The sequence below is a fragment of the Cyprinus carpio genome, chromosome A3, assembly GCF_018340385.1.
Source record: "Cyprinus carpio isolate SPL01 chromosome A3, ASM1834038v1, whole genome shotgun sequence".
Classification (NCBI taxonomy): domain Eukaryota; kingdom Metazoa; phylum Chordata; class Actinopteri; order Cypriniformes; family Cyprinidae; genus Cyprinus; species Cyprinus carpio.
In genome coordinates, this window is record NC_056574.1 from 23,793,845 (window position 1) to 23,814,696 (window position 20,852).

Below are 20,852 nucleotides of genomic sequence, written 5' to 3' on the forward strand. Positions count from 1 at the left end.
TTATGATTATCTCATGACTAGATATAAAATATAGGCCTATAGGCTACATCAAAAATTATTTGCATTTTTTTTGTAGAAGAAAGTTTTTCTCCACCGAACGAGTTATAGGGTGTCTGAGCAGAGTGTGAGCCTTTTCCAAATACAGTCAAAGTAAGGTGGTTACAAATAGGCTACTATTTTTCCTTTTTTAAAAATAAATATTTCGACTGCATTTTCAGATGTTTCAGTAGCTAAACATAAGTTAGTTAGTTATTAAATTACGCTGAATATGAACAAACGCACATCTGTAGCTGCGCCACGCGTGCGCTTTTAGATATCGGACGCGAAAATAGCTTATAGCCTAATTATAAATGTAAAAATCCTTTGTTTCGTTTAAAATGTCTTTAAGATGTTTAACGGTTATCTATGCTAGATGTGACAAAAGACAATTTAAGATGCACTAGACGAATATAGGCTACTGTACAAATTAAAGCTGACGGAGATTTCTATAAACGTCGACCTTTAAGTCTTTATATAATATACACTTTATATTTAGCCTACACCAGTTCGACAACTCGTGCAATAGGCTACTCAAGTGTGCTCTTGAAAGAATGTGTAGCCTGTATTTAAATAGAGATTTTTTTTAAATAAACATTTTGTTTCATACAGTAATTGGTTTTGCTAGAAAATTATCACGTGGACTACGAAAAAGAGTAGAATGCAGATGCAAAATATTATTATACTCTAAACACAGTTATCGTCAAATTAACATTTGAAAACCCAATAAAAGCCGCACTTGAGTGATGATGCAATGAGACGCTGAAAAAAATGATGTGATAGTTGTTAACAAGTGCGGATGGTTTGAGAGTCGCAATACTGAAAACGGCCGGTAGAGGGAGTGGATGTGGCGACACAGAGAGAGCCAGAGCAGACTTACTGCTGAAGCGCTTAGTGGTACCCAGCCAGCGCTGAAACCATTTGCACCTTGTGCCCATGCATGCTCATGCATCGCTCTTAAAATAACACGTACATCCTCTTATGTGAGGAAAGATGCTGGACCACAGCAGCCCTAGCAACAGCTCGCGTTTGTGCTCCCTGTGGTGGTGAAGCAGGCGCGAGTGTTTCTTTAAGAGCCAGCACCTTTACATCGAGAGGGAGGGGGAGAGAGAGCGAGCGAGAGAGAGAGAGAGAGAGAGAGAGAGAGAGAGACTGGAGCTGTCTGTGGATAGGTGTAACGTTTGCTCGCTCGGTGCCGTCGTTACATGTGTGAGGAAAAGGGAAAGGGGGGAGGCTGATAACTGGGCGAATTCAGCACCCGAAAGCGCTGCGCTCCGATGGGGTCGACGGGGATGAAATGAGGATGATGATGATGATGTCTAGCGTTTACTCTCGACGATGACAACGGTGAGCGGTGCATACTTCAGCATCGCATGTATTTTCTTGTGTATTTTCGCATGTCTGTGTGTGTGATATCGCCCAGCTGTGGAGATGAGGAGGGGGATGGAGGACTTGGGAGGAGGGGGCGAGGCGAAAGGATGGGAGGAAGAGAATAAAACAGCAACATTTGAAGAAATGACACGATGCGTTGTTCGTAAGACCAGTCAAAATGTAATCATTTCGTTTCGACGGCATGTCCAGTCGCGTGTCCGCAGAAGAGAGACGGCACATATATCATGGTGGAGCGGGCGGCAGAGGAATACGTCAACACATACATCCAGCCCAGTTTACACAGAGAACGCGGAGCGGCGTTTGGGCGAATTGCGAACGGAGCGGTGCTTATTTTTATTCTTTTCATCGAGCCATGCATGTTAGTACGGAATAAACAAGATCAGTAGCATCCATTCACGCACGGCACCCTTTAAACGACACCCGTTTCTTCCTCACTGCGTGTCGATAGCGTCCACGGACACACAAAAAGCGGTGCCCGGCTACATGATCGTTACACACCATGAATTTCATTTCCGTATATCATGCGCATCCATTAGCCTCTTTACTAATAGGCTTTACAGAGCCTGTTCAGAGAAGCAAATACGGGAAATAAAAGCGGTGCCTTGTAGGAAACGGCTGCGGTCTATATTGAAGGGAAATTGAAATAGGTGTGTGTCGGAGAAAGAAAGAGAGGGAGGCAGAAAGACGGAGGGACGGACAGACAGACAGGCAGAGAGACAAAACAAATGGAGTTGGGTGTAGATTTGAATGTTCTGCATGACAGTCGCGGAAACGAGGCTGATACATTGTGTTTATTCGCCTCGACGTCGTTAAAATTCAAGACAGGGAGTTTTTAGCAGGATCTGTGGCCTGTGCGAGGAATCACTGCTCTGTCGATTCTTCCAAATTCATGTGTCGACATTCACTGGAACAGGACGCTCTTTCATGCTATTCCCAGATTTCTATGAGGGGGAAACCCGATGGTTATAATGTTATTTTTAGTTTGACGCTCCCCAATGTGTCTGCCACCATCTAGTGCTGACTCCTGTGTCGAAGAGCCGAGTGATTTCAGTGCTGAGTCCATGTCTCTCACTCAGTGCTTTTACATGCACAGGAATATTCTGATGTGAATCAGAATTTGGTCATATTGTGATTATGCAAAGATCATGCCATCAGCCAACACATTGATCACCATAACCAGATTTATCCAGTGTTTTGGTTTCTGGAAATCATGATTAGATAGCATATGCTTGTATTATTTAGATTTGTGGGTCATATTCGGAATATCGACTGTAACTGAACATTCCTTTTTATCTACCTCCAAGCAAATGTCATTTCTGATATCAGATATAAACAACTCAAGTATTCTGAGAAATTAAACACTTTTATTTTCTAATGAAGATTTTGTAAAATTGAAAGAATTATCGTGGCTTATATTTGTAGTAGTCTCGTGACCCCTATTTCACAAATCATAGCCCCTGAGTTGATTAAATTACTCTTCAAAATGACTAAAATGCATGGTGCACTATAAATGGCTCAAGCTAACAGAAAAATGTTCAGGATAGGCTGATATGTCACTATTTCTGGAGCATTTGGAAATCTGTTTTCAGAATAAAGGCTTACCCGGAATATGAATCAGAAAGTTATGTGCATGTAAATAATGTCATGGTCAAGACTGGCATGTTTTCCATTTAGTGTCTTTAATCACAATAAGTTTTAAAGCTTTAAATGACCGAGGACAGTAACCCAACAGCACAGATCATTCCCTACTCATCTATCCCAATGCATTAAATGTCTGCATTGAAAGCATGTTTTATTATTAATTGCAAAAGTAAGATATCATAACAGTTGCTCTCCAAAGTCTTTTTGATTTTGTTTGTTGTATTATTTTCTCCATGTATACTGTCTTGTCTTTCCCTTTTTTGCTATCTCAAGAGTCAATAAAAGTGCTTTTGTAAAAAAAAGTCTACTGGGAAACTTGCTGTTATGTTCTCAAATGGTTTACTTAGAGACCGTGAATTCACTGGATTGGATGCATAATGCTTTATTTCTTCATGTCTTGCCCAGCTTTGACCATTTGTGCTAATGCCACTATCCTTTATTTCCCTCTTCAGCTCTCCTTTACTTGAAGTTCGAACCCATTGGGTAGAAGACTGTCCTCCATGCCCACCCTTCCTTTTACCCAATCCAATCCCTGCAACCCAGCGACTTTCCCCTCCTACTTTCTCCTGCCACTTATGTCCCACCTGAGACCACGTCCTGCTGCTCCACCCAAATGCACCCAAGCCACGGATTTTGAACAGCACATACTAAGAGCCAATCAGGAGCCTTGAAGCCATTCAGGAAATAGCAACACAACTCATGAATCTACCTGAGCACTGAGGAAAAAATAAAGGAAAAGCTGTGGATAATAAACTCATTGTGAAGAAGACAACTCTGACAGTACATGTCTACCCTTGAAGAAGAGCACAGCAATTAGGAGATTCCACCAAGAAAGCTTGAATAGAGGGTGAATTCAAACAGACACTCACTGAGGGACAGGATATAGAGGAAAAGAAAGAGAGAACAACTGCACGCATAGGATAACATATCTGCAATACTCACATTCCCACACACATTACAGACTGTTAAGGCACACGTTCTTACCACAGACCACACGCTACACATCCTAAACACCTGCATATGAATGACAAGTTGTTAATCAGTGTGCCGTAGGCTCTCAGGCACACAAACACCATCAGATTCGCGGTCCCACACTGTGATCCTCGCAAATTCCTCTTTTTGTAGGGCCAAGACATACACACACTCGCCCTTAAACTCTCGCACCTGTTCACGGCCTCAAGATGATGTGTGAGGTGATGCCCACCATCTCAGAGGACGGCCGGGGTGGTAGTGGAGGAGGCCCGTCCTCTCCTGCCGGAGGTGGTGGGGGTATGGGGGGCGGTGCAGGGGGCATGGGTGGTGGCTATGGGGGCCGGGAGACCCGTGGTGGAGACGAGGGGGGGAGCACTGGAAATCTGGAGTCTCTGATGGTGAATATGCTGACGGAGAGAGAGCGGCTGCTAGAGAGTCTCAGAGAGACCCAGGACAGTCTCGGCACGGCACAGCTACGTCTGCGAGAGCTGGGTCACGAGAAGGACTCGCTACAGAGACAACTCTCCATCGCACTGCCACAGGTACGCATCAGGGGTCCTGTACGTGGGTTTAAAGAGATTCATAATGTGAATATTTTGTAATCATATTGATATATTGTCCTCCTGTAATTTAAAATGATAAATATCATCTTAGTTTGGATAACTTTAAAGTAATGCCTGGGGTTCAGTCAAAGTTACATGTAAGCTCAAATGACAGCATTTGTGGCATAATATTTATTACTACAATAAATTATTTCTGCTTTTTTTATTAAAAAATCTAAGCAAAAACTTAGCGAGGCACACACACAGTATATAAAAATAAAAATCAAAAAAACAATATTTTTTTAAAAAAAAAAAAACACAAAAACACAAGATGTGCACAATATGTTAACTGATTTTACTGTGAAAAGGTCACCTACTAACCTTTTCTGTGGAAGTTATATCCAATTTTACAATGTCCCCATGACAGCACAACATCACAAACAAACAAATGTCTACAAAAATGATGATTTAAATAGATTTACAGTACTAATCAAGTAATACACAAGTTTTAACAGAGGAATTGATATAAGTGCTTTGCAAAATTATAGCTTTAAAATTGGTCCTATTGTCTTCCATTGTAAGTTTCTTGCCAAAGGAGCATAATTTTGTGGGCAAAAAAGGTCCATTGTCTGTTGTCAGTAGCCTAGCAATGTATAAAGCACAGTTCGCACAGGAGTCACTATGTAATCAAGCAGTTTTCTGTTTGGTCAGCACAGCGAATACACGTGACCAACCTGAGAATGAGCAAAATCTGCATTCATGTTTTTCACCCTTGTGCAAAATTCACAAGAATTCTGATTAAAATGACAGTATTTTTCTCACAAATTGTGAGCACACCATAACATTGTTAGGGGTGAAACTTTTTTTGGTTATAATTATGACACAAATGGTGTCAGTTGAGCTTTAAGGGGGAATTGACTGCTGGAAAGATGGCTTTTAATAAAACTTGGTTGTCTATGCAATAGAAACGCAAAAACCCATAATGCACTTTTGATTTTGACGTCGCCCCTATGATCTGACTGTCTGTGGATGGAAATATATGAAAATGCGGAAGTTCAGACTGTAGTTTTAACAAAAGCTCTGGAGCTGTCAAATGTCTTGAGGTCTTGAAGGTTATGGAGCTGGCTTTTGCTGAATTATCACTGATAATCTGGGTGCACGTAACACAGAGTTTATCCTTTAACTCGGATTGAACCTGGAATATTCCTTTAAGAATTTAGACTGAATAGTTTGCATGGAAAAACAGGTGACCATGACCAATGAACCTGTGACCAATGACCAATGAACCATGTCTGATGATGAGCTGCCAGTGAAGAAGAAGTGATGTCACACACAGACAGGTGTAAAGAATTTTAAAGGGTCAGAACTAAGCTTGTCTGGTTAGTATCATGTCCTTTGTTTGCATTGGGCAGTCTGTATTTATATTTGGCTGATTTGGCTGACATTTAAGCTAATCTTTATCTTCTAGATTGCTCTGGGCTTTTCTGGTGATTTTTGGATCAGGTCCTGAACTGTTTTGTCTCCTCTGATCTAATTTAAGGTGTTACATATCTTTTTGAGATTATCTGCTTATCTATGGTTCTGTGGCTTGTTTTACAAGGCAGTACAATCTTTTAAACAGTTCTGGTTGTTTCATTGGTAGGTTTTGTCAAATAATGAATTTGAATGCTTTAATGACATCACAGCAGGTTAAGGTGAGGTAATGAGCTTGGCCAATGGATAACTCTTGTCAGGCATTGCAGTTGGGGTCTGAACAGTATTAAAATGAATATATTCACAAATGTATAACCTTATTCAAATTCAAATGAGTTTTTCAAATGATTTTATATTACAAATAGAGTTTTGAATCTGCATTTGCAAATCTTCACATTATGGTTGTCACCTTAGATTTGCTTTTGCATATTTTGAGATTCACATATACATTTCACAAATGAATGACTTAAGTAAGATGACTCAAGTAATTTTTTCTCTGCATTATGTGTTTTTATGGGAGAGTCGTGTCATGTTTAAATGTTACAATTACACAAAAAACAACCTTCAAAGTAATACTTTTAGTTTAGTAATTTAAGTCACTCACTTCGTTGCTGGCATCCTTGCTGCCTGTCACAATATATTTACTGCTTAAATACATACATACTGTATGTACACTGCAAAATTTGGAGAGTGACAACCACTTTGATTTGTAGTAAAGTGAATCCTTTAAGTTATGTTGTGTGTGTACAAAATAACAGAGTCGCTTCTAATATCCCAAGCTCCCTGGACCACTATGTTCCTAGTGGAGAGAAAAAAAAGTTGCTCTTTGCATAATTTGTGGATTTCATTCAAATTCAAACATGCGAATGTTCCTGTGTAATTGTAACATTTCTGCATAACATCACTCCTTTTCCATTAAAGCACATTGTACAGAAGAGAGACAACACTGAGTTCAACTTAACTGTATTGTTAAGAGTCGTTTCCTTTATCATCAATTTTGTCTTGTTTTACAGAATATATTAATATTGCTAGCCTATATTTCATACCCCGTAGTTAATATTTTTTTTCTTTTTCACCATAGATTGAACAAAATGTCACGTATTTTATTACATTTTTGCTAGAAACAAGAAAAAACTGTTTTCTAATGGTCTAAGAAAGTAATTTAACATATATTCCTTGAAACAATATCTAATGCAGTTTTTCAGTAAACTAAATACATTTTGTCTTATTTACAGGTAAATAAAACAAAATACCTTTTTAACAAAAATAATTTTTGAAGTTTAAAGAAAATACACTTGTACCAATGAATTTGTGAATCTAAACCTGTCAGAAAAGTCACAATTCTAAGGTGACCCACAAATATGGGACAATTTCCAAATGCAGATTGAACAATACATTTTTTAAATGCAAAAACACTGAACAATTCATCAGTGCATTTGCATATTTATGAATCATGGTTTGTTCATGTGAATTAGGTTACACATTTATGATTCTGTATTTGTGAACTTACTCATTTTTATACAATTCTAACTCATATTTGTATACCAATTAAAGATCAACGTCTGTGTCACTGGATACATTTTGGGATGGACTGCCACCAACATGTGGCTTGAATTAGCAGGTATCAGAGAGACCCATTTTCGGTGGGAATGACAGGATATTTAAGGGGCATAGCATCACAGAGAGAGGGAGAATCAATATCTCTCTCTTTCACACACAAACATTTGTAAACACTCTGAAATAAGCAGACACATATTCAGATTAAGCAGGGTTCAGTCGGTGCATCCCATCAGCATTGGGCGTATGAGAGAAAAACGAATCGAGAAGAGACAAAAGCTAAAAAAGAGGATGCAAAGCCATTGTTGAGGTCCTTTGAGTCCGTGGAGCGGTAGCGGGAGCTTGAATGAGAGAGAGAAATAAGGCAGGACATTATCACGCAGTTGTGTTTGGCATACTTGTGCCAAACATAATTCTAGTCCAATCTCAGCAAGGTACATTTCCAGAAAGCCAAAGTCCTATGGGCCCACTGAGTTGCCATCTGTGTACCACTATACCACTCCTAAGCTCAGCCCCCCCACTCCTCCTTTCCTCTCCTCCTCCTTGCTCCAGCTTCTTTCCCCTATTTTTGCATGTTGGCAGAAAGTGAGGCAGTTAGATATAGACAGGATGGAGACGTGACCCACCAAACGCATTCATCACGAAGGAAAGGAAACATGATTGGCCGATTTGAGCTCAGAAGGTACATGCAACGTGATTGGTTAGAGAATTGTGCTTTGCTTGTTAAAGGCCTTTTGATTGGTTTTTGGATGCATTGTGGAGGGAATGGGATTGCTTAGTAAGACTGGCATGGATTCAAATCTCCTTTTGTTTTTCTTGAGTCGCTGACTGGATTGATCCAGGATTTGAGTCACTTTTAGGTTAAGTTATTAGTGGTTCTTTACGTCATCTCACAAACATATACAGCATCATCTAATAAAAATCATAACATCTGTTGTGCATTTAAGTAAATGGACACACAAAGTACATAATTACACATGCAATAGCAGTTTTGTCTGTGTAAGACAGGGAAGGTGTGTGGTGCGTGATTCTTGAGGAAGGTTCCCGATCACATATAGGCGGCTGGACAAAGATGGTGTGGCTTTAGGCTCGCAGTGGCAGCCATGTGAGGCCATATGTCATCTTACACAACATGGTGCTATGAAGACCTTACACCCGAGAGTTGCTCATTGGAGTGTTCAGAACGTGGACTTTGTCATCTGTTCACACAGAAGCAATAAAAGTAACTCTGATTCAGTCTCACATGCACACAAACACAGGTTGGTTGTACGATACCAACATTTGGGCATTTACGATACCAGTAACTCTGTAACTAATCAACAGCCTTGTATTACTTATGAAATGATGCTGCGATGTCAATAAGTGAAATAGTTCAATATCAGTAATGTGCATACTCTCATGTTTTTTAAGTTAATGCATTAACACGTTCAGTTGTTGAATTCGGCAGATTGTTTGTAGAATGTATATAAAAAGAGGAGGTAAAGAGCTGAATTTTTGCAACAATGCTCACACATACTGCAGGTTATAACAAAAACATAACTGCAACAGAACACACAGGAAGTCCAAACGAACTCTGAACTCAATGCAAATGTCCAATAATTTAATAATCTTTCTCTACACTTTTGTAGCAAAGTATTTTCATTTGATGTCGTCTGATGGTCTTCATATTGATGAGTACAGAAATACATTTTAACTTTTGATGATCAGCAAATTGTCTATTCAAAGAGTGTATATGCCTACTTTACTCGAGCGTCCTGGAATGTTGATATGTTAAATTATTAAAAATGACTCATTTTGTGATTCTATGAAATTGAAGATTCTGTTTCTCTATTTTTCAGCAAAAATGATGTAACATGATTTTTAACAAGTGATTTTAATAATCTCACATTATCCCACAAGATGTTCACATCTCACTGCCCAAACTGGTGAACTATGCTGAATAGCAGTATGTTGTCCTCTGGGTCAGGTGACAAAATGACCAAATGATGGTATTGTCCCACAGTACCTTTTTTTGTTCAGTTGTACTTACCTTTATTACTGTATACTGTGCAACTCTCACACAGACACACATTCACCGCTGTCCTCACCTTGTGTTAAATTGGTGTCATTGAAAGCTTTTGTATGTTGTAATAGCAGTAGATTTTTAAACACATTCTGTTCTTTTGTTATTCTTATGGTTTCATTGTTGTGTGGTTACTGCTGTATATAATAGTTTTGAGTCTTGTTGTTATTTTGCTTTAATTTCAGACATTTCAAATTTTCATTCAAGTTTTTCTATCTAATACTTTTATTTTATTTTATTTTATTTTAGCTTGATTTCATCAACAACATTTCTAATAGTTTTAGTTAACAATAACAACACTGGTGGATATGTATATATAGAGTATCTTTCAAGGTTTTGAAATCACTAGGCAGTGCAGTGATTATTTCATCTTCAAAACAGCTGAACTTGTTGTATCAACCTGCAAACACAACTTTTCAGACAGACTGATAATAAACCCCGTGGGCTCTTACACCTAGTGAAATGGCAGCCAATCAGATTAGAGCTTGCCAGATTGAGAAAGTGTGCGTTTCAGTTGTGTGTATGCACTGTCTCAGACGGTCAGTGAGTCTGTGGGCGGTCCGTGGGCAGGCTGTCTGAAGCCCAGACTACACGGTGGACACATGTATGTGGTGTATGTGTTTATTTCTACATTACGTGTGTGTCGTTTGAGTGATCCGTAAATATATTTCAGGCTGACCACTGCACTGGATACACACTCTTTGGTTTATTTGTGTTGATTGCTATGAGCCTGTAAAGATCAGAACAGAGTTCATTTTCTGTTGTGTGTGTGTGAGCAGGAGTTTGCAGTGTTGACCAAAGAGCTGAATGTATGTCGGGAGCAGCTGCTGGAGAGAGAAGAGGAGATTGCTGAGCTCAAGGCGGAGAGGAACAATACACGGGTCAGTAACTCCATAACCATAATCTGTGCGTGTGAAACAGACATCACATCCTCTTTATATCCCCTGCCTGTGTTTGTGGTTTTGTGTTTAGGGTGTTTGGTTTTGATGACATGTTTTGGTTGGGGTGCAATATCCCACTCTTACTATATATATATATATATATATATATATATATATATATATATATATATATATATATATATATATACTAGTTTTCACAAGAGCTTTGTCTCAGTAAATAGAGTCAGAAGTAAAGTGGCAAATGGATGTTTTCTGTATTTAGTTCAAAACTCTTCGATGCATAAAATTCAAATTTTCCTTTACTTTTTTTTCATTCCAATTTACCCTTATATTACTATTGTGGTAGCATGTTATCACAAAAGGTCAATTTTTTACTTCCCAGGACTATTTTTCCTGAAAATAATGGTGGAAATATCCTTTATTATAGTAAAGACATTTATAATCTTTCAAAAAGATTTCTATTTTAAGAAAAACGCCGTTCTTTTGAATTTTTTATTCATCAAAGAATCCTGTAAAAGTGTATCATGGTTTCCACAAATATATTAAGCAGCACGGCTGTTTTCAACATTAATAATGATTAGAAATGTTTCTTGAGCAGCAAATCAGCATATTAGAATGATTTCTGAGGGATCATATGACACTGAAGATTGAAGTAATGGCTGTTGTCAGTTCAGCTTTGCCATCACAGGAATACATTATTTTAAATCTGAAATATATTCAAATAGAATACAGTTAAAGATGTAATATTATTTTGCAATATTACTGTTTTTCCCTGACCCCAACATTTTGAATTGGTATGTGATTCCCCTAAGACTGTTCTCTGGGAGTCAGTCCTACTCTGAGAAATGTTCACTAGAGTAAAGAAAGGGGTAATAACTATCCCCCGTCTCCCAATTTAAATTCTTACGTTCTCAGTTTCTTTCCTGTGCCGTCTAGCTGCTGCTGGAGCATCTGGAGTGTCTGGTGTCTCGTCACGAGCGCTCTCTGAGGATGACTGTAGTGAAGAGGCAGGCTCAGTCTCCTGCTGGAGTCTCCAGCGAGGTGGAGGTGCTCAAGGCCCTCAAGTCCCTGTTCGAACACCATAAAGCCCTGGACGAAAAGGTCAGCAGCACTTCCCTACTCTCTCCTGTCCTACAATATTTTGGCATGATGATACATCCAAATATCTAAATTTTTTTTGTGACCACAGCTGCCATTTGGTTTCTGTTTTCATTGTGTTTTTCTTGTTAGTCCTGCTCATAATGAAAACACAGATGCCTAAAGCTTCAAAAATGATGAAAAGCGCCATAAAAGTACCACAAAAATAGCCCATATGACTCAGATGCTGTATTTAAAGTCTATCCAATACTTTGTGTGAAGGGAAATAACAAAATCGAAGCCATTATTTCTCTGATGCAAAGGTAGTTTCATTTGGTCCCTTCAAAAAACCAAGTAATTCTGTTTTAAGGCACAGCTATCAGTGAAGCAGAACACCTTCTCATATTGCACTTTATGAGTTCATTAAGAAGTTGTTAAAGCTGATTATCAGTGTTTAAACAGTCAGACATCTACAGAATTACTGCGTCTTTTCATGGAGGTGATGGTTTTTTTTGGACAGGTTCTCCCTGTTGATTCATTGTCTATTGTTCTTCTCTCCCTCAGGTGCGTGAGAGATTGCGTGTGGCTTTAGAGAGAGTTGCCGTTCTAGAGGAAGAGCTGGGAGCTTCCACAAATGAGGTAAACATCATACTTTTGCAATATATGTTTGTACCTCCTTTTCTCTCTTTATGTGGCACGCTGGTCTTGCATGCTTAGATTTGTTCGCTACACTTAGGTTCTGTCTTTACGGGATCAGATTAAAAGGAGAGAACGGGGTTTGGACAATGGAAAGGAGGTGAGTCAGAACTATTTGGATAATGTTCTGGATCTTTTCAATCTTTTTTTCCTCATGTTCCTCTGTTTTTCACACAGCGGCTCCCGAACGGCCCCTCCTCCATTTTGGATGATGGCGAGATTGACAGACAGAGAGAGGGAGAGATAGAGAGACAGAGAGCAGAGCTTTCACAGTTAAAAGAAAGACTGGCGCTCATGTGCAGACAGGTGAGTGTTGCACTGCTGCCTATAGAGGGAGCATTTTAAGAAATCGTAGGCACACTCTCAACAAGAAGTTGATTCAAAAGGAAGCCAAGTTCTAGCCAAAGAGAGAATGCTATCCCATAATGCAGGGGTGTCCAACCATCCCCTGCATATTGTCCTAGAAGTGTCTAGTAATTCTGAAAACCCTTGATTTTCCAGTTCAGGTGTGTTTAACTGGGGTTGGAGCTAAACTCTGCAGGAAGGTGCGGGACTAGATATGGACCCTGCCATAATGCATTGCAACAAGCTGAATAATAAATCATATACATATCTCATATATAATTTTCATTTAAAATGGATAAAAATGATTAACTAAAATTTGTTCCATTAAAAAATGTTTTATTTTAGCTATTTTGCCTATAAATGTACACTGCTGTTCAAAAGTTTGGGGTTGGTACAGTAAGATGTTTTTAATGGTTTTGTATTTTTGAAAATCACACTCACACACACAAACGCAAATGCAAAATAAATAAATGAATAAAATACAGTAATATTGTGAAATATTATTACTAAAATAATAGTTATTTTAAATAATGTTTTCTACTTCTACAAAAAAAAATAAAAAAATAATTGAAATTAAGTGAAAACAAAGTGTGCTATTTGTGTGATGTGCAGAGTGTTCAAAGTGTTCCTGTGTGTAGTGTTCCAAATCAGTGACTTATGAGGTTCCATGATGGTTAGGATACTGCCTTAGAAGCCAGTAGGGTTTTGAAACAGAGCTTATAAGTGTGTGTGATGCATACATAATGTTCACAGACACAGGAAGGAAATACGGGGCAGACGAGGTGGGAGAAGACCTATAGTATGACACACTCAAAGCACTGACACATTTTAGATGAGAAGGTTCCAGTTGGTCTGGCATTCCTATGGTTGCCATAGAGATACAGAATCAGAGGAGATGCTGAGTGAAAGACTGTGTCACATTCTGCTGCCCTCTGGTGGATGTATGCAGCAATCCCAGTTGCAAAAAAAAAAAGAACAGAAATGACAGAGGGAGAAATGGTTACTGGAATGCATCCAAGTTTCATTGGCTTGTCTTTGTGTTTGCATGCGTTCATGTTTGCATGCGTTCCTTGTCTCCAATGTGCAGGTTGGAGAGATCGAGGAGCAGCTCACTACCGCCAGAAGGGAATTAGCTAAATCTGAGGAAGCCAATCAGAAGCTTCAGAGGGACGTGAAAGAGGTTGGTCAGAGGTTAAATTCTCATCAAGAGCTCTTCAAAACAAAATCAAGAGCCCCATGTCACGCAACCATGGTTTTGCTGTCATCCCGCCTCCCTTCCCATTTAGACGGGTTTCCTGCCACAATGCAGTGATTAATTGCCGGTAAAGTGCTCTAGTTGTTGATGGGTGTGTCTGTCAGCCAAAGCAAAATCAATCAAACTGCCAACAAAATAATCAGCTGTCTATCTGACGTTCCTCATGGAAGAAGTCTAATTTTCTGTATAATAGAAGCATGCTGTATTCTCCTGCGGTAACACAAAGACTTGGCAACTTGGCAACGGCGTCTGTTTCATGTCACCGACTCGCCACTTATGGAATTTTCCGGAATTGCCGGTAGCTACGGTGCTGGCTTGGCATCCTATTTACATCAGATGCCTTGAGCAGATTTTTGTCTATAATCTGCTTCCACTGTCATAAAGTACAGTCTCCATTAAAGCAAATGAAAGGGTTTTTTCCTTATTTCTCTGGACACACTGCCTTTCGTTCTTTTCGCTACACTCGTATTCCATTTCCTCTTCTTCCTCCCTCTTAGCAATTATGTAATATTTGATACTGCTCTTTTTGTTTCGCAGTAAATGTTTATAGTCAGCTCCATTTGAAGTAAACAGTTAAGGTGGAACTGCTGTCTAGACAGACGCACAACTATAATAATGTTACTGAATGGTCTGATTGGGATTGTTTAGTGTGTTGTTGCCTTTTATTCTTTTTGACGTTATCTCTCTTTTATTTCACAATTTTCCACCCCCTCATTCCCAGGCGCTGTGTCAAAGAGAGGACATGGAGGAAAGAATTACCACCTTAGAGCGCAGGTAAACTAGACCAGATTAGACTAGAACTCACTGCTGTTTTGTTTTATGGTATGGCCGCACTTTGGAATGACACAGATAGAGTTGCAGTTTTGATTTCTCAAGCAGCCTGCAGATCCTCACCGTGTGTGTTTCTGTCTGTAGGTACCTCAGTGCCCAGAGGGAGGCAACCTCTCTCCATGACATCAAAGACAAGCTGGAGAACGAGCTTGCCAGCAAAGAGTCTTTATACAGACAGGTACAAAAGAAAAATCATGTACAGACACACATGAAAGGTGTAACTATTGAAGGAACATTTAACTGTGTTCATCAACAGGAGTCTCTGGGGGTATGGCGCCATTTGTGCCTGAAGATTTTGTTTTGAAAACATTTCAAAACTTTTCTTTCTTTTCAGTTTTCAAGAGGTCTTTTGTATTTTAACAACTTAAAGTTTCAGGGCCATAACCACCATGGGGAACCACTGTAGGCCCACTCCAATATTCCGATTATTGGTCAATAAATAGGCCTAGACTCTTTGTTACTAACTACAGCTATAAATACCTATAAAACTATTCAATCTTTACATGGCCAAATTCATTTTCTGGTTCTTTTTTTTTTTTCATAGGAAAAAACATAGACAGTAAAAACATGATATTTGTGTTTAAATGAAAGCTGAATTTAAAATTTTTAATCTAAAGGTTTATATTAAATATCATTTACACTAACATTTAATTTTAAACGTTCTGGGCTGGTAAGATTTTTAAATGGTTTTGAATAAAGGCTGTTATGTTCAACAAAGCTAAATTTATTTGGTCAAATGTATATTAAAAATTATGTAAAATATTCTTAAATATTATTACAATTTAAAGTAACTGTTTTATTGTTAATTTATTTATGGTGCTCAAAAACAATTTTATGGACATCAGTATTAGCATTAGTAACTGGTGCTGCTTAATATTTTTGTGGAAACTGTGGTACCTTGTTTCAGGATTTGTTGATATATAGAAAGTTCAAAAGAACAGCATTTGTTTTTGTACAAGTTTTTGCTGTCACTTTCATTTTAATTCGTCCTTGCTAAATAAAACATCAATTTCTCAAAAAAAAAAAAAAAAAAAATCTTTTGAAGGGTAGCCTACATTTTTCATTAATTCTATATAACCCATTAAAATGTAGTGGCTATGAATGTGGACATGTAAACTGGTTGATATTCTGATGAAAAAATTAAAAACTAAATAAGAAACTAACCTTTATTTTATTATCACAACAAATTAATCTTGAAATTTGTTTTCTACTTTTTTTGGCATCTTATTAAAGATAATAAAGATATTGATTCCAAATCTTTATATTTGTACAAAGCCTTTCTCTATCAAATCTTTAAGTTAAACAAACCCCGCAATGGGAAACAGTGGTATATTCACAGTAAATAGAGATGTACTGCAGATTTAGACATTCTTAGCAATGGAACCTAAGAAGCTGTTAATGCTCCTAAATTACTGTTTGCATTTATATGGAAGTGAATTTATGTCGTTGTTTTAGAGGCTTGTGGGTTGAAGTCTGTAATTGTGGCTACAAGTATTTAGAATTTGTTTCCAGGCTCTGTGATATGTCTAGACGTGTTGGTTTTACGTAACATATGTCTTTGCTGTTCATATGTATCGAAATGATCACTGGTTATAGATAACATAATGACTAAACTTTACATCTGCCTAGGTTTATACCTGATCTTTGTTCATAATTTTATTTCTTTATTATTTTCGTTTGGTTCTCTGGTGGCTTCATTTCTGACAAAAAAAGACGTTCCATTGTGTTTTTACCAGGTCTCCTCCAAAAACAAAGCACAGTTTTTCCTGAAGAGAATGTGTTCATTATGGTGTTCTGTATTGTTTGGCCTCATTGTTCTGTCACTCAGAGTGAAGAGAAGAACAGGCAGCTCCAGGAGCGTCTAGACGATGCTAAACAGAAGCTGCAGCAAACCCTCCAGAGGGCCGAGACGCTGCCCGAGATCGAGGCTCAGCTCGCCCAGAGAGTGGCGGCACTCAACAAGGTGTGTGCTGTCAGGTTCAGATCTGTTTGACGTGCTGTGTGTGCTATTAACTCATTTCAAATTGAGAACAGGTCCAAACTAATGCTAATATACATTTTATCCTTGCTGTGTTGTTTAGGCGGAGGAGCGTCATGGCAACTTTGAGGAGCGACTGAGACAGTTGGAGGCACAACTTGAAGAGAAAAATCAGGAACTACAGAGGGTGACTCATCCTCTCTTTTTTCGTTTGTTCAGCATGTCAGGCTCAAATATAGTGAAGTATTTTCACTATGGATGGGCTTTTAGAATAAAAAAAACAAACAAAAAAAAACTGATTTTTTAAAATAAAAATGCAAAAATATTGAGTATACACAAACGTTCCTAAATGAGTTAATATCTGCAACCTGTATTTCATTTAAAATAAAAAGTAAATAAACAATTTGCTTTAAACATTTTAAACAAATACATTTAAAACATGTTTAAGAATATTTTAAATACAATTAAAGATAATTAAAATTCAACTGGAGAATCCGAAACCAATTTTGTAAGATGTATGATTATGGTACATTATGAAAAAATAAAAATTAAGTAGTTTATGTAGTTAATTTATATATAAAGTTGACTTCTATCTTATAAGAAACTGATCTGAGAAGCAACCAGTTTCTTTTTAGCACTTTGCTTTTTTCCATCAGTAAGCGAATCTCTTTCTGATGTGATGTGTGACTTTAACAAGAAACAATTCTATTACTTAGAATCAAAATAGTGTTACTCTTAGATTCGCTTGAAACCAGACAGCACCAACTCTCATCACCTTGGTGTACCATATCTTTTATTCACTTATACTCAATATTCATCATTCTTATTTCTCTGTCTGTGACTTTTCCCTCTCTTTTTCTCTCCCTCCCTCCCTCCCTCCCCCCAGGCGAGGCAGAGGGAGCGGATGAATGACGAACACAACAAGCGTCTCTCTGACACGGTGGACAAGCTTCTGTCGGAGTCCAATGAGAGACTGCAGCTGCACCTGAAGGAGAGAATGGCTGCCCTGGAGGAGAAGGTGTGGTCCTCCACAATTTCAGATTTGGTTTCTTTGACAACGTTGCACACACATCCAGAAAACAGAAAAATAGCCTTGACATGTCACCACGTCTTTGATGTTTACCTCCAAATCCAGATGTTGCCTCAGTTATGTTCATGTCTAATAGGAGTTCCAGGCTTCCTCTATGTGTCCTCCCTCATTATTTCAGCACAAAAGCAGGTGTTTCATGCCCACTGCATCTCTCATCAGAGAATCTATGATGAATGGCTGAAACAATAATTTGCGCTTAATGTCACAAACAGAAGACATGTGACTGGAATGGTGTAGGCATGTGCAAAACTACATATTTTCAGAATCTGCTAGTTGCGAGATGTCTGAACAACCACTGTAGTTAACTAATCAGTTTTGAGGAAGCATAATTAGGCTGTTTCTGGTTCCTCTGACCTCAGCTGGATGTGTTTGTAAGAGGCCATTTACAAAAGGTGTGTTAAAAAACAGATTGAAGAAGAGTAAGTTTCAAGATCCATTCTTTAACAGTTAGAAAAACTCTTTCAACATACCGTTTTAAAAACACATGATGCTCAGGGATCCTAAGGTCCTGTATATATGAAGGGATTTCAAAAGCATGACTTCTAGGTCTAGAACGTCATAGAAAAGCCTAGATTTTTTTCTACTTATAATTTTAAGTCATTATTTTTATTCATTTTATTATTAATAATTATTAGATTTTTTTTTTTTTCAAGAAACACAGCACGCTCAGACAGTATGCTAATTTAAGAAAAAACATATCAAAACCTAAAAAAATAAAAATAAATCTAAACTAGTCAACTTTACTTGAATAGTTGGTTGACTGAACAACTGCTTCTCCATTGTGAGCCATCCTAGCATGATGTTAACCACACCACTGTCATGGGTTTGATTCCCAGGAAACATACATGAATCAATTTGGATAAGAACACCTTACAACTAAATTAAATTATTTGTAAGCATCTGGTGTAATATGTTACAGAACGCTCTCTCTGAGGAACTCGCTAACATGAAGAAGATACAAGATGATCTCTTAGCGAACAAGGTATGTTTCTCTTTAAACTATAATGGTATTGTAAAAAAAAAAAACAAAAAAAGAAAGAAAAGAAAAGAAGGTTCTGTTCACTTGACCTGAGTCCAGATGGCTACATTATCTGATACTAAAATCGTATTCCTCCCAGGATCAGCTGATTGCAGAGCTGGAGAGGCTTCAACTAGAGCTGGACCAGCTCAGAGGAAGACCTGGTTCCTCTTACTCACGGTAAGATGCATAACATTTCTGCTGTCCTCTTAAAAAGTCATTTATGCCCATTTATGAAGTATCTGACATTCACAATCAATTTTACTTCAGTATGTGACATTCACAATTTGGGGTCAGTAAGATTTTTTTTTTTAAGAAATCAATACTACTATTAATACTTAAAGGGGGAGATTGGATGCCAATTTTCCACAAGTTGGTATGATTCTTTAGGGTCTTCATCGAATGTCCTCTACATACTTTGGTTAAAATTCCTCAATGGTCATGTAAAAGAACACGCTTTTTACCTTATCAAAACCAGCTCTGTTTACAGCCAGACATTTCGGTGCATGTCTCTTTAAAATGATAATGAGCTACTGCTCACCCCGCCCTTCTCTTTTGTTGGGCGTGTCGACTCAAGACACATGAATTGCTGGCTTGGACTCCGTATATAGCTCAGAGGTGCTCTTATTTAAATAGCTAGCTATCTACATAGAAACCGGTTGCAAATTGAAACATCTCGCTAGATGACACAGTTTCTGACTCTGGCAGCACATAAGAAACTGGTTTCATTTTGTTTTCAGCTTTGATCAAAAGTGACAGTAAAGTAATTTATAATGGTACAAATATTACAAATAAACTGTTCTTTGGAACAATGGGCAGACACTGACCAGTTTTGATTTTATGTTGACTCAAAATATCACCCAACGCCTCTATTTGTATTTCTGAGTGGAGCCATCAGGAATCATTTGCATTGGTAAAATGGGCAGACACTTACCAGTTTTGATTTTATGTTGACTTTAACCATGGCCTCCACTACTTCTTTATTAGGTCTCTGCCAGGAAGTGCTCTGGAGCTGAGGTACTCCCAGGGAGGTGGGTCACTTCCTGCTGGCTCCACCACCCATCTAGATCATTATGGAAACACAGGCACAGGAGGGGTGGTCAGACGGGCTCATCGTGGACGCTGGAGCGGGGCAAGGGAGGACGCTAGCAAAGTGAGAACATCTTTGTATGAACCTGCTAATAAATGAATAAAAATGGCTTAATATGAAATTAAACTAGTCGCATCATACATTTCTTATGTTCAGTACGTCGAATGGGACGGCGGAGCTTTGCTGGGCACTGGGTTCGAGGGTGGCGTGGAGGACAGGTGTTCTGATGATGAAGACGATCGCGGGACGCTCTTCGAATCGGAGCTGCTGTCACCAAGCGGTCAGACAGATGTGCAGACTCTCGCTATCATGTTGCAGGAGCAGCTGGAGGCCATCAACAAAGAGATTAAGTGAGTTTACTGCAGACAGAGGGACCTTGAGACCGCTTGATTAAACAAACTTTCATTTAATGGGAAAGACATTTGAAATGGAGAGTGCTCAGAAAGGGAGGTTAATGGGAAAGATCAGGAGAGACACTTGATAAGGAGAGTATAGGGCAGGGAACATCAGTGGATAAAAGTGGTTTCAGAATCGACTAGTTGGTAGGTCGCTTGAACTCAGTCTTAAGAAAACCCTGCTTGGACCTTTTACACATCACATAATATATAAATATACATATATACAGAGTTCTGGCATGAAACTCTAGATGGGGCAGTCTGATAGGTCTAACTCAATCTGACCTAATGACATCATTATCACATGGCACAGCTGATTGGTTCTTTCCTTTATCAGTAGCCAATGAGCTCGCTGCTCAACATTCAAATATATGACTAGGGCTTACCGTAGCAGCTGCAGCTTGCTTCAGAAACCCTCCACCTTCCCCAGCTCCACCTGTATTGATCTGCTACGAGGTGATTCATGTATTCTATATGGGAGTTATTTCATGTGTTATATT

At 38.6% G+C, this 20,852-nt stretch overlaps 1 protein-coding gene across 3 annotated transcripts in view; it reads left to right on the forward strand.

Moving 5' to 3' along the window:
* Positions 1 to 1,181: 1,181 nt before the first annotated feature.
* The window catches only part of LOC109048951 (liprin-alpha-3-like), a 33,366-nt gene continuing 13,695 nt past the window's right edge, over positions 1,182 to 20,852 (forward strand). Inside the window, exons 1-17 of one of the 3 annotated variants that reach the window (XM_042725222.1) lie at positions 1,182 to 1,383; positions 3,522 to 4,583; positions 10,455 to 10,556; positions 11,514 to 11,678; positions 12,219 to 12,293; positions 12,391 to 12,450; positions 12,528 to 12,656; positions 13,783 to 13,875; positions 14,672 to 14,724; positions 14,866 to 14,959; positions 16,610 to 16,744; positions 16,863 to 16,946; positions 17,646 to 17,777; positions 18,769 to 18,831; positions 18,968 to 19,047; positions 19,855 to 20,020; positions 20,114 to 20,307. In XM_042725222.1, the coding sequence (XP_042581156.1) occupies positions 4,251 to 4,583; positions 10,455 to 10,556; positions 11,514 to 11,678; positions 12,219 to 12,293; positions 12,391 to 12,450; positions 12,528 to 12,656; positions 13,783 to 13,875; positions 14,672 to 14,724; positions 14,866 to 14,959; positions 16,610 to 16,744; positions 16,863 to 16,946; positions 17,646 to 17,777; positions 18,769 to 18,831; positions 18,968 to 19,047; positions 19,855 to 20,020; positions 20,114 to 20,307 (1,958 nt within the window). In that variant the 5' untranslated portion in view covers positions 1,182 to 1,383; positions 3,522 to 4,250. Of the gene's footprint in view, positions 1,384 to 1,554; positions 1,752 to 3,521; positions 4,584 to 10,454; positions 10,557 to 11,513; positions 11,679 to 12,218; positions 12,294 to 12,390; positions 12,451 to 12,527; positions 12,657 to 13,782; positions 13,876 to 14,671; positions 14,725 to 14,865; positions 14,960 to 16,609; positions 16,745 to 16,862; positions 16,947 to 17,645; positions 17,778 to 18,768; positions 18,832 to 18,967; positions 19,048 to 19,854; positions 20,021 to 20,113; positions 20,308 to 20,852 lie in introns of those variants that run through there. The other 2 variants (XM_042725224.1, XM_042725227.1) reach the window with 2 other exon arrangements.